The sequence below is a fragment of the Hemicordylus capensis genome, chromosome 5 (genome assembly GCF_027244095.1).
Source record: "Hemicordylus capensis ecotype Gifberg chromosome 5, rHemCap1.1.pri, whole genome shotgun sequence".
NCBI classification, from domain to species: Eukaryota; Metazoa; Chordata; class Lepidosauria; order Squamata; family Cordylidae; genus Hemicordylus; species Hemicordylus capensis.
This window is the reverse complement of record NC_069661.1, coordinates 61,135,098-61,149,129: the sequence shown is the minus strand read 5'-3', so window position 1 is coordinate 61,149,129 and position 14,032 is coordinate 61,135,098. Positions and strand designations below refer to the sequence as shown.

The window sequence follows — 14,032 nt, the reverse complement described above, 5'->3', positions numbered from 1 at the left end:
GCAATGACTCTGTAGTTAACATGAGTGGGGGGGAACCATGGTTTTTCCACGTGAATTTCCTTGAACTTTTTTGTCTTCTGCTGGTCATAACATGTACATAACATCTATGTTTTGTTTACGTTTAGTACGCACAGAGTAGGTAGAAATCATGTCTCCAAACTTTCTCAAACAAGTATTTCTGTATTAATAATGTCTTGTAGTCCCTATTATAATGTTCTGTTCAACTGTAAGCATTTGCACCATTCTGTTTTACAGTGGCCACAACAAAGAGGTCTTTTCCCTCTCTACATGCAGAGTTTTCCTTTCCACTGCCCCACCTCTCTCTGACCAACAAGTTACTGGTCAAGATGGAGTCCGATAGCTTCACCATGACACAATCCCATCAAATCTTCACGACACAGGACAGACAAAGAATGTGGGAAAAGGAGAAAGTTAATTCTCCAGACTTCTCATCCTCCCCTGGCTGCAAATGATACAGGCCACACCCACACACCCGTTAAAAGTTCTGGAAGAGGGAGGGTCATTCTTTTAGTGAAAGATGACTTCACACATGGGGAAGATGCTGCTCAAAGTTGCCAACAGGGACAGCCATAGCTGAGCTGCCTGAGTTAGCTAGGAACAAAGTAAAGAATTATGGTGCAGTCTTTGACCGCCCTCGAGCCTCTCTCAAATATAGTTGCTAACCCCAGTTCCTGTTCTTCATTTGCCTCCCCCTCTCTCTTGCTGATGAAAACATAGGCCACCTGTAAATACTGGTCAGCACAGCTTGTCTTCATTTGTTGTAAAACTGCCTCCAACCATTTTATGCGAACACAATTACTTCTAACGCTTTTATACAAAACTTGGACATTTAAATATCTAAAACCTTCCGTTGAAAATGATACAACTATGCTGGAGAGAGGAGTGTCCCACTTTTACTCATAGTCTACAAAGTACAGACATTCATTGTGGTCACCTTCATCTCATATCTCTGTAACACACTTCAGACACTCTTTAAACATCAGCCCCTATGTAGCCACACTTTCCTATTTAACATCCATATTTATCTCAATAAAAATAGGTGTATTCAAACTCTCAACAACTAGACTGTCAGCAATAATTTGTATCAATGACGGTCATTACTAAAGGTCTTGTTGATGGTTTTTTTGGTTTTTTTTGAGTTCACATTTTTGATAAGGTGAATGTGGACAATGGCAAGAGAAAATCTGGCTACACAGGGACTAGGGCACATATGTGTCTGAACTGTGTTAAGGTGACATGAGAAAAGTCAAGGTGACTTCACAAAGTTTGAATTTCCATACTTGAACTTTAAGGGGGGCGGGAATTGGTCTCTCCTCTTTCCAGTGTGGTTGTATCATCTTAAACTGAAGGTTTTAGAGATTTAATAGTAATTTCTGCTCCATCAAAGCACAGTTAGTCTCAACCTCTGCTCTGAACTCAATCTGCAATAGTTTGTTGTAAATTCTGAAAACCATGAGCATGCCTACTGCAATTAAACTACTTCTTCATCTTCATCTCAATAATAATAATAATAATAATAATAATAATAATAATAATAATAATAATAATAATACTGTTGTTTGTAATCACCATGACCCGACTTTCACAAATACTAAACAAAACAGGCCTCGGATACCAAACATCTAAAACATCAAGTCAAATCAACCATCTGCTGTACATGGACAATCTGAAGTTGTATGGAAAGTCCCAGTCAGAAATCGAATCACTGCTAAGCACTATCCGTATATTCAGTAGCGATATAGCAATGGAGTTTGGACTAGACAAGTGTGCTGCATTAATAATGAACAGAGGGAAAATAACAAAAACAGAAGGAATAGAACTGCCCAATGGAAGCAAGATCAAGAACCTGGAAGAGAAAGAACATTACAAATACTTGGGCATTCTCCAGGCTGATAACATTGCACACACTGAAGTTAAAAGAAAAATTGTAAGTGAATACATCAGGAGAGTTAGAAAAATCCTCAAGTCCAAACTCAATGGTGGGAACACCATACAAGCCATAAACTCCTGGGCTATACCTGTTATCAGATACACTGCAGGGATAATAGACTGGACCCAGGCAGAGCTAGAGACGCTGGATCGTAAGACCAGGAAAATCATGACCATCAATCATGCTCTGCACCCCCGCAGTGATGTAGATAGGCTATACCTCCCTCGCAGCTCAGGTGGAAGAGGAATGCTGCAAGTCCATCAAACAGTAGAGGAGGAGAAAAGAGGCCTTGAAGAATATATCAAGGACAGTGAAGAAGATGCACTTCAAATGGTCAATAACGCGAAACTATTCAACACCAATACTGGCTGCGCAAGAACAGGCACTAAGAACAAATGCAATAAGAGCAAAAGTAGAAAAGTCAACAACAAACAGCAAGTGCCGCCTTTGTAAAGAAGCAGATGAAACAGTGGACCACCTAATCAGCTGTTGTAAAAAGATCACACAGACTGACTACAAACAAAGGCATGACAAGGTAGCAGGGATGATACACTGGAACATCTGCAAATATACAAGCTACCTTTAGCCAAAAATTGGTGGGACCATCAAATTGAAAAAGTGGTAGAAAATGAAGATATAAAAATATGATGGGACTTCCAACTACAAACAGACAAACATCTGCCACACAATACACCAGATATCACTGTAGTCGAGAAGAAAGAAAAACAAGTCAAAATAATCGACATAGCAATACCAGGGGATAGCAGAATAGAAGAAAAAGAAATAGAAAAAAATCACCAAATACAAAGATCTACAAATTGAAATTGAAAGGCTGTGGCAGAAAAAGACCAAAATAATCCCAGTGGTAATTGGCGCCCTGGGTGCAGTTCCAAAAGACCTTGAAGAGCACCTCAACACCATAGGGGCCACAGAAATCACCATCAGCCAATTACAAAAAGCAGTTTTACTGGGAACAGCCTATATTCTGCGACGATATCTATAACAACTGACAATAAAATTCTGGCATCCCAGGCCCTTGGGAAGGACTCGATGTCTGGATAAAACAAACCAGTCAATAACACCTGTCTGACTGTGTAAACAAGAAATAATAATAATCTATATATTTAATTCTCCTGGGTGTGCCTTTGGAACGTGCGTCCTGGCAGCCCAGCTGATCGGCTGGGCTGCGGGGGCGCCTGATTGGTCCTGGCGCTCCCAGGATAATTGCCTGGCTGGGCGGCTGCAGAGGCAAGGCGGCGGGCCAGGCAGCGGCGGCACTCTTGGGCCCGGCGGTGGCGGCGCTACTAGGGGCGCAGATGTTATGCGCCTGGTCAGCTAGTAATAATAACAATAATAATGGACTCGATGTCTGGATAAAACAAACCAGTCAATAACACCTGTCTGACTGTGTAAACAAGAAATAATAATAATTTTTAAAAAATTAGGTCACTTCATGTGCCATGCTTTCTGCAAACACATGGTTCAGTTGAGAGCCCCATGGACAAGGATGTGGTGATGACCATCAGCCTGGATGCTTTAAAAGGGACTTAGACAAATGCATGGAAGACAGGTCTATCAAAGGCTACTAGTCTTGATAGCTGTAGGCTACCTCCAGGCTCAGAGGCATGATGCCTCCAAACACCAGTTGCAGAGGAGCAGTGGCAGGAAAGGGGGCAAGTATCCTGGTTGTGTGGCTTCCAGGGTTATCTGATGAGAATGAATGTGGTGTAATATCTAGAGTTAATTTAGATTGGGGAAACCTGGATTCAGATTGCTGCTCTGGCATGAAGTTTGCTGTGCCTGTCAAACTAAGTTTCCTCATTGGGTTGTTGTAAGGGAAACACCGGGGGTGGGAGACCATCTTTGCAATTCTGAACTTCTTGAAAGGGAGGATGAGATGTGGCACTTGTTCATTGAAATGGCTGCATCATACAATTGGCTACATACTAGAAAAAGTTGAAGTATGCTTCCACAGTGCATGTATTTAGGTGCTCTCCTGATTCTCATCCCATTCTATTCGGGGTGTTCAGGTCAAATTCAAAGCATGAAACCTTGTGACTATGTGCACAAGTAAACCAAGTTAATTAGCATCATATCAAAGACTGAGTCCCCACTGCTAGCTATGGAACAGCTGTGTGTGCCTTCATGTGAATACAAATGTTTGCCTTTTTGGAGTTTATTATTGACTGCAGCCTTTTCAGTTGTGGCTACGATTTGAGTTTTAATCTACCCTTGCAACTTGCTACTTGCCTGCTCATCTAATGGGAGTAGGAAAGCATCCATGGCAAACCACAACTTCTGTAAGTATAGGGCAGTAAATAGCCACCATAGCACTGCCATGTGTCTTTATTACATATTTATACACCACACCCACCCAAATGAGTGTCCCATGGTGGTTTACATAGCGTGGTGCTATGGAGGCTGCACCAATTAGTCTCAATCCTTCTTTAAAGCTCAAATAATGAGATCCATGCAGCCTTCATGTTGCAGAGCTGTGGTGGTAGCTGTCATTGTACGTGGCAGCAGCACTGTCTAGGGCAGTGTGAAGTTGGTCCAAGCTCAACTTTTGGCCCCCAGCTGTTTTTGGACTCCAACTCCCATAATTCCCAGCCACAGTGGCCAGTAGCCAGGGATTATGGGAGTTGTAGGCCAACATATGCAGGAGGGCCAAAGTTAGCAGGCCTGGAAAAGTAGGTAGGAGAAGCCATATGGGTTAGCACAGGAGGACATGGGTAACTGGCCTTGGAACAAGTTTGTAAGTCTGCCTTGGTGCCAATTTCCCCCTGCTAACTGAGCAAAGAGACCCCTTTTCAAGTGGTGATTCTCTTATATTTAGCAGGGGAGAGCAACTGGCCCTATCCAACCCCAGCACAGTATACTTCCAGTGGCTGTTGCTGGTATCTGCCTTATGTTTCTTTTTAGGTTATGAGCCCTTTGGGGATGGGGGACCATCTTATTTATGTCTTGTTTATTTTTCTATGTAAACTGCTTTGGGAACATTGGTGAAAAGTGGTATATAAATATCCAATAATAATAATAAATTCTCGTCCCCCTGCTCCCTGCAATTAGCAATAGAGTTGTAGAGGATATTGACTGAAAATTCATTTTGGGATGGATTTTGTTTGCTTAATATCTACATGATCTCATTGATGTTTGAATTTGTGAAGGAATTTTCTACCAGGTCACATTGCCAGATAATCCTGCAAGGTGTTCACCTTCATTAGTAAATATTGTAGCATATTTGTATAAACTGTCCTGATGGCTTGCACTGAAGGCATCCCATAGGCCCCTCTGGTGGTGTTCCTTGCTCACTCCTGCTCTTTGCTTGCTGCCCACAGTCCTTCGGATGTTCAGAGCTAATCTAAAAGGTGTTGGCTATGAAGAACTAGGAGGTAGCTTATCTCCTAGTAGAACAATTCTAGTAGATAGCCTATCTCCTAGTAGAACAATTCTACAATTGCTACACACATTCCTTAAGTGCTTTTAAAACAGGAGGCCAAATGACATCAAAGGATAAAACTGAGAACAGTACTTGGTGTACTTGATCTGCTGAAGTATAGTTATTCAGCCAAATTGCTTGGCTTGCATAGACGTGGATAAAACTAGAAAAGAATATGGCTCTTCCTAGCATTCAGATATGGGGGGCAGTCAATAAATAAGTGAATTTAAGTAAAGCATTAAAATTGTTCCAGAAACATGAGCATAGACTGTCTTTCAATGTAACCACCTCCTATCTTGACACATTTATTCTAGTTAGGGATGTGCATGAGCCTGCTCAGCTTTCACTGAATGGAACGCCGAACAGGTTCAGAACCCCTGCATTTGAATGCAGGGGCGGGGGTGGCTTTAAGGCATGGGGAGGGTGCTCTTACCTCCCTCACCGCGTTGACCCCTCTGGCACTGCTTTAAAAAATACTAGTGCAAGGTGGCTGTATACCCTCTTGCTGCTCCAGTCAACATTAAACCAGAAGTGGCATGCACGCGCACCTGTCACACACATGCATGGTGGGTGCCCGCACACCCAACACTTCCGGTTTTACAGTGACCAGGGCAGCAAGAGGGTATATAGCCGCCCCACACCAGCATTTTTAAAGCAGTGCCGGGGTGGAGGGACATGGCGAGGTAGGTAAGAGCACCCTCCCCGCACCTTAAAGCCACCCCCCAGCCTCATGGGTGTGCACGGAACCAGTTCTGGTTCCTAATTCTAGTGACTGACAAACTTTTTTTTATGTCATCAGAGAAAAACATTTTTGATAGAGTTATGCCTATAACTTTGGTAGAGTTATTCATTGACTTACCAGGTCAATATTCACGCGCTACTCTCATGTAACTGTTTCTGAACAGTTCACACCACTTGTACACATTGTTTGATGATAAACTGTCCCCATATTTTTCACACATTCTACAGTAAATTTCACTTGGTTTAACTCCTTCCTACAGTAAAGATAAAATGACACTTGGCTATTGAATGGTGGTGCAATCTGACCGTGGCCGCTGTTTTAAAACTGTCAGTAACATTATTGCCAACTTTATGTGGAAACTATGTATACTACATGTTCAGATATGCTGTAATGAGGGTATGTAGTAATGAATACATAATGGGTACATGTGTCTGTGGGGGGAAATGTAAATTCACCTTATTTATTGACTCCTTCTCTTATATTAGCATTTGTTGTCATTTATGGGTGATAACAGATACAGATGTCAAGATTTAATCCAGAAACCAGATCTTAAACCAGTTTCATCTTGAAAATGAATTCCTGTAGATTTGCAGGCAGAAACCATGCATATTTATTGCTAGTTTAATGCCATCATAGGCCTAATTAAAACACAATGTGTTAAATAACTGATTGTTACAGAAAATGTTTTTTATGTAGCTAGTCTGGTAATGACTAATAATAGATGAATTCAATTTACATACATTTCAGTCCAAGAGAATATTTTAGAATTATACTGCAAAGAATTCCTTTAAGTTACAAAGCTAATACCATTATCTCCTCCCCTCATTTAAAAAGTGGGGTTTGGAATAATTATGCAGCATATGTGATTTGAGTTTTCCTTGTGATAATGATTTAATGAAATACGATAGCATTTTTGTAATTTAAGACAGTTGATTATCAGCAATAGTTGTGGCTCTAAGACTGTAGGCCTATGCACAGTTACTTGGGAGGAAGCTCTGCTTAGTGTATTGAGACTTGCTTCTGAGTTAAGTATGCACAGGATCAGGCTGCAAAATGTGCACTTATGTGATTAGAAGTTCTAAAGGGCAACTGGTCCTGCTTTTACATCTAGAAGGAAGAGATTCTCTTTGATCTATGGAAAAAAAAAAGATAAGATACTTAAATACTAACATAAGCTGCAATATTGCATTGCTGCCCAGATATTCATTCATTCATTCATTTAAACTATTTATACCCTGCCCCTCCAGTAAACTACTGGTCAGGTTGACTCACCACAATAAAATATTACATTGTAAAATAAAAGTAATGAAATTAATAAACAAGTTAGAGCTTTAAAGGTCAAGTCCAGCACCTTGATTATAGCCCAGAAGTGGACTGGTAACCAATGAAGCTGCCCCAGGATGGGTGTGACACTTGTGAAGTGACTTGTGCCCATGAGCATCCCTGCAGCTGCAATCTGGACCAGCTAAAGCTTCCAAACCATCTTCAAGGGCAGCCCCCCATAGAGCGCATTGCAGTAGTCCAATCTGGAAGTTACCAAAGCATGAGTGACTGAGGTTCTCAGGTCCGACTTCTTCAAGTAGGGTCGCAGCTGGTGTACCAGCCATAGCTGGTAAAAGGCACTTCTGCACACTGCCGCCACCTGCGCCTCCAAGGACAGCATCTGGTCCAGAAGCACCCCCAAGCTGCAGACTTTGTCTTTCAGAAGGAGTGTGACCCCGTTCAAGACCAGATTTCCTAATTACTCAGATGATCAGTTCTACGAACCCAGAGCACTTCTGTCTTACTTGGATTGAGTTTCAGCTTGTTTGCCCCCATTCAGTCCAGGACAGCCTCCAAGCCCCGGCTCAGAGTATCCACTGCTTCCCTAGTATCTGCTGACTTAAAAGATAGGTAGAGCTGGGTGTCATCAGCATATTGATGGCACCACAGCCCATACCCACGGATGACCTCTCCCAGAGGTTTCATGTAGATGTTAAACAGCATGGGGGACAAAATAGATCCCTGTGGCACTCCATAGGCCAAAGGCCAAGGGGTGGGGCAGGCATCCCCCAGCCCCACCTCTGAGTATGAGCCTCCAGGTAGGAGCGGAGCCACTGTATAACTGTGCCCCCAAGTCCCAACCTGGAGAGATATCCCAGAAGGATACCATGGTTGATGGTATCAGAAGCCGCTGAGAGGTCCAGGAAGATCAACAGAGTCACACTCCCTCTGTCTATCTCCCAACATAGGTCATCCACCAGGGTGACCATGGCAGTTTGTCTCATAGCCAGACTGAAAGGGATCTAAGTTATCATGGATGTATTTGTAGTCTTTCCAAAGACTTTGCTGTGCTGTAGAAGCATCGATTAATTGCTGAAATAAGAATGCTATATAAGAAAATCTGTCTCCTTTTCCTGCTAGACAAAAGTTTTTTTACTAGTAGAAAAAAAAATCTACCTCTTTTTTTCACAGTAAAAATGCATTGAATCAGCTTTGAGTTTCCAGAAGAACTCGGTGACTGGCAACCAGACTACTCTAAAGGACTTCCTCCTGAGTAGTACTGGTGAGTAACTTAATCTGGATGTCAGCCAGTGTCCTAAGTTTATGTGAAAAAGAAAAGGTGTTTTGTGACACTTTAAAAGTTAACAAATACAGCATACACCTTCATGGACTGGAACCTATTCCATCAAATTCATGGAGTGCAATTCCTTCAGGATTGGCCTAAGGTCTCCAGAAATTGGCATCAATGTCGAAGTGACTCTTGAAAGTAATCCTGGAAATTTTAATAGCTTGATATTTTGAAACAATTGGAGGAAAATATGGGGGCAGGGAACTCCAAGAATAGCTTCAGTCAGACTTGGTAACCCTCTGTCTTAGTTGGTGTGTGTGTGTGTGTGTGTGTGTGTATAAAATACAATCACACACACACACACACACACACACACACACACACACACACAAACGTTGGACCTTCCAGATGTGCGAGCAAGCCATGGCTTAGAGTGACATGTCTGCTTTTTGTTTCCAGACTGCTCAGGTTTCTGCTTCATGAATTACTCCTGTCTCCATGGAGCAGTGGCCCTAACTATGATCTGTGGACTCAGACATAACAGGAAACCTCTATTAGGATAAACCATGGTTTCAGATCCTGATTTGTAAGCACAAAGAACCATTGTTTGTACGAAGGCTGACGTTCAAACATGACATGAACCCATGGTTTGTTTAGCTAAACCATGGTTTTGCATTATGTCTGAACCCAGCTGAAGTCATTTTACTGCTATTCATTGCGTCACCCCCAAAGTTTCCTAATGCAGAAATGGCCATTCCCTCATTTACTGTAAAAGACACATTGTGAGGGACTATATTTCACACTTAAATTTTTTTGCATTGCATTCCACATTCAGCCAAATTCAGAAGGTCTGGGGAAAGAGGGTGTTCTTAATTTTTTAGAACTGTATTTTAACATGCTGTAGTGATGGGAAGGCTTCACTTAGAGCAACTGCTGGGAGGATGGGCCTTTCTTATTAAGGAAAAAAGCCCGGTAAGTTCAAAGCAGAAGGTCTGATCCAGAGGACTAGGTGGAAACCTACTGAGCCACCTACTGGAGATGAGAAAGCTTTGGTCTGATAGTTAGTCTGTCCCAGGAGGGCCCTGAACAAGCAGCAAGCTGAGAGCTGCTGGGGAAAGGGAAGTCCTGTAAGTAATAAGTTAGAACTAAGTCAGTTAGATGCATGAGGGAAGTTATTTTTCTTTACTGATTGCTTGGAATCTGCATTGCCAGGTTAATTAAAGCTCTCTCTTACAATCTGTTTTATGAAAAGACAGTTGTTCTTATTGTATACCTTTTTCTTTTAATCTAATAATAAATCCTTGTTGCTGAAGTGTGCTACTCTTCATTTTGGGTCTGCCTTAGTCACATGCCTTTTGAAGGCCTAGGACTGCTCAGCCTTTTTGAGGGAGGGTTTTGCCACTTTAACACGCACACGCACACACACTCTGCCCCAGGAATCTTATGTGGAAAGAGTGGTTTGTCCCACATTAAAATAAAATGGATGGTGGCAGCCTGCTGTGAATCCCTTGCAGACAAGGATTCGATCCCAGTGAATTTGCCCGCCCCCCACCATTCCTCTGGCTGTGACAGGAGTCATGACATATGCCCTGTGTTTTGATGTCTTAATTCTTCTTTCCACTTGAACTAGTAAACTGAAAATGTTGTAGAAGGTCAGCATTCTGTCAAGTGAGCAATTCCTTGTATCAATCCCTAAAATCATCCAGCAAATCAGTAGTGATAGATTTAGGGTTGCTATGTTCAGTCTCTCCAAATCTGGGCACCCTAATTTGCATATTATGTAGATTAACTTGTACCTGTTCTGAATATCCACCAATAGTTTGGGAGGATCTCTTTACCTGACCATTTCACGTAGCATTAAACACTCAGACTTCATAACCCAGCACTTTCTAATATACAAGTTCAGTTCTTAATCTTGCCTAATTAGCTGGGTGCGGTGCTGTCATGGATTCCTCACCAACTGCAGACTACCACCCCACTCCATTTTCAAATACCTGAATATGCTATTTATTGGTGAAGAGTGCATTTTCATCACCACTAAATTCTACAATTGACCCTACAAAATTAACTCTAGGAATTAAGGCTTTCAGTATGCTTAAGCTTTGTCGCCATTTACATCCTGAAATCAGCACATAAAATATAACAAAATGACTCTTTTTGATTTAGAATACTTTCTAAAATATAGATTGGAAAAGAGCAGAGGGCAGGGAGAATTCATGGTGGTTTAAAACAAAATAAAAAACAAAAAACCCATATGTCTATGAGAAAATAAATGGAGACCACACTGTGCGATATTAATAGGAGCAATAGAACAACAACAAATAAATAAATAAATATGGTGAGCTTTTCAATTAAGGTTGCAATCCTATACACACTTACTTTGGAGAATGACTGATTGAAACCAGTGGTGCTTACTTCTGAGTAGGCATGCATAGGATTGCACTGTAAAGCTTAAAAACCTTACAAATTACAATACACAGGTAGACAATGATGTACATAAAAATGCAAGCTCAACTGCCCTCTAGGGATCTTCTGTTGGAAAAACAAAAACAAAGGCAACATTCCTCATGGGGCTTGCTTATTGTGCACCTCTCCCAGCCAGGCTCCTGTGCTTCGCCTGCCTTAAAGGTAAAGTGTGTCATCAAGTCGATTTAGAGCCCTGTGGTTGTCTTTACCAACGATTTATGTACAGAATAGTGCTTGAACATTTTGCTCCATATCTCAGCTTCTACACAGGCAAGAGCTTAACTTTTTTTAAAATGAAAGCTGGGAATCCAGGCTAGCTAATGGGCAATGGGTAACATGCCTGAAATCCAAGAAGTGTGACAACCCAGGATGGATTGTCCTTCTATTCGCTCTTCCTTCTCTCTCTCTCTCTCTCTTCCTTTTCTCCCTCTTCCTTTTCTTATTCATTAGGTAATGTCCGTGTTGTATCCAATGAGCCAATGATGGGCACCTTGTATTATAGATTTTTAAAAAGTATTTGCCAATAATGGGTGCTCAGTACCTCCAGCATTAAGGTGGCACTGCAAAGTCACTTTCCCAAGGGCACCCCTGAACTTTGTACTGACACTATCCTAAACGTTTCTGAACATGAAACTTTCAGTGTTTTGGATCTCTAGTAATTACTATACAAATGAAAAATCATCTTCTCTTGTGAAAGTGATGTTTGTAGCATTATGGGTTGCAACTTATCAATTTACATGTTTTAATAGAGGAAAAACATACTTTTTCTTAAGAAAAGCTTCCAAGAGGGCCTGAATCACTTTATTTTAGCAGAGCAATGCATTCTATGAGAGCAAGGTCAGGGATTATATTTCACATTTTAGTTTTAGTTGGAGCTACATGTAAACCTAGTCCCCACCCCCATCCCTGGATACAAAATGCCTTGTTAATAAAAATGTATATAATTCTTATCTACTTGGTTTTAGCAGGCATAATTCTGTATACAGCCTGAAAGGAGTTGTGTGGCAAGTAAATGCATTAGTTGTGGTGTCCATTTTTCTTGCAAATTTGTGACATAGATTTAATTATGGGAATGACCAACAACTTACAAATCCAATTTTCATGGGCTGAGCCAACTTTTTTATTTGTTAATAAAGATGGATTTTTTTAGCAATGATTTCATTACTATTTAAAGAAATTCCATGGTGTGGAACTAACAAATTGACTGGCTTTTTTGTTTTATTAAGTTACACCAAGTGCTTTTCACTTTTAAAAATCGATTAATTATTTTGCATTTTAAAATATCCTGTGGAAAATGAAGTGGGAGGTTGGGTATGCCCTTGTTCATGCATTTTCTTCCCTCTTTTGTAATGTTGTGCACTTCTTTTTTTAAAAAAGGAAAAATGTTTTGAGAATTTTGGCCAAACGTACCTCTCCTACCTGCTGCTTATTGTAGTTATTTAAAATATATGGTTGAATGAATGTGTTCTCACTGTTAGTATTTAATTATAAATTGGTATCTTTTAGTTGAGATTCTGCTGCTTCGTGGTTTGCATTCATACTCATGTAAGTTAGTTCTTTCTGTGTGTGTCTGTGTGTGTGTGAAACTGTTCAAAGTTGATGATGTTCTGAATTTAGATTCTTCTAACTCAAAGATGCCTTAGGAAGTTCTTCCTGATCAGCTGCAGATGGTGCTACATCAAAAGATGCTGTAAAAGAGTGGAGGTTTCTGTAGTAGTGAATTGTTTGGCCTAGCTTGTGCAAATTATTCTAGACATCTCTGTTAAACTAGTTTTGAAGCCCTTTAAATTCGTTATCGGTATCTTGATGATATCATAGATATCATCATGCTTTGGAGTTGTATGCAGAGCCGCCACTGAGCAATAACTCCTGATAGGGCTGCCTCATAGTCAGTGAGGACAACTTAGAACAGAGTCTCTCCCATTCATCTTAATGGGAATGGGAGTTCATTCAGGGCCCAGACTGGATAGAGGTTTACAGATAAACACCAACATTTTGAATTGTTCTTGACAATTAATGTGCAGCCAGTGTAGTTGCTGCACTCTTTCAGACATCTCTTTCATCTCGTGGGTATGAGAACTTAACTTTCAGGAGAGAGATTATTAAATGCTTGCAGATAGGTTTTGAGGAGTATGTTCTCTCCAGAGAGGCCTCAGAATTATTTCCAGTTCTTACTATGTTAATTGGCCACTACAAGCTGCAGGGGCGTAACAAGGTTGGAGTGGGCCCAGAGACAAGATTTTAAAATGGGGGCCCCCTCACTGAAGCTCAGCTCATGAAGTAAAGAAATCTTAAATTATTGTGGACGATGCAAGTCATATAATGGTATTAGAGAAAGACATGCTGTTCTGGTAGCTCTAGGTCTTAACACTCACATCAATTTCAGAGGATGACTACAACTGAAGGAAGCCCGGGCGGGTGTGCGGCTGGGGGAGTCAGTCATTGACTTGCCTCTGGGGCCCCCCCAAGGCAGTGGGCCCCCAGACAACTGTCTCCCCTTGCCCTATTATAGCTATGCCCCTGACAAGCTGCTAAATTCCCCAGTTCATAATGTGAGGATTTGAGGTTGAACGATAGTGGTTTGTCCAATAGCAGGCTTGCTTGTTCGTTACGCACAGGGGTTCCATTCCTTGCCTACTGCCACGAGTAATGAAACCATGAGCAACGAGGCATTCCAATGGGAAATAAGGGGTTGGGTTCTAGAATGTAGGGGAAATGCTTTAAAAGCGGGTTGTTGTTTTTTAAAGCACCCTGAAGAAACGCAAAAGCTTTTACTGTGCCGGGTTCTGCATGTGTTCAAGAATGCCCTGCATGTGCAGAGGAATGCCCCCAAAACTGTGAAATTCCCACAAAAATCACAAAAAGAGTTTTCTTTAAAGAAAT

At 41.4% G+C, this 14,032-nt stretch overlaps 1 protein-coding gene across 5 annotated transcripts in view; it reads left to right on the top strand.

Moving 5' to 3' along the window:
• SLC10A7 (solute carrier family 10 member 7) overlaps positions 1–14,032 on the top strand; it is a 221,592-nt gene that overhangs the window by 63,598 nt on the left and 143,962 nt on the right. The window contains exon 6 of one of the 5 annotated variants that reach the window (XM_053257902.1): positions 8,587–8,884. The exons of the other annotated variants lie outside the window; for them this stretch is intronic. Within the exon in view, the coding sequence (XP_053113877.1) occupies positions 8,587–8,589 (3 nt within the window). The 3' untranslated portion in view covers positions 8,590–8,884. Of the gene's footprint in view, positions 1–8,586; positions 8,885–14,032 lie in introns of those variants that run through there. 5 annotated transcript variants of the gene reach the window in all.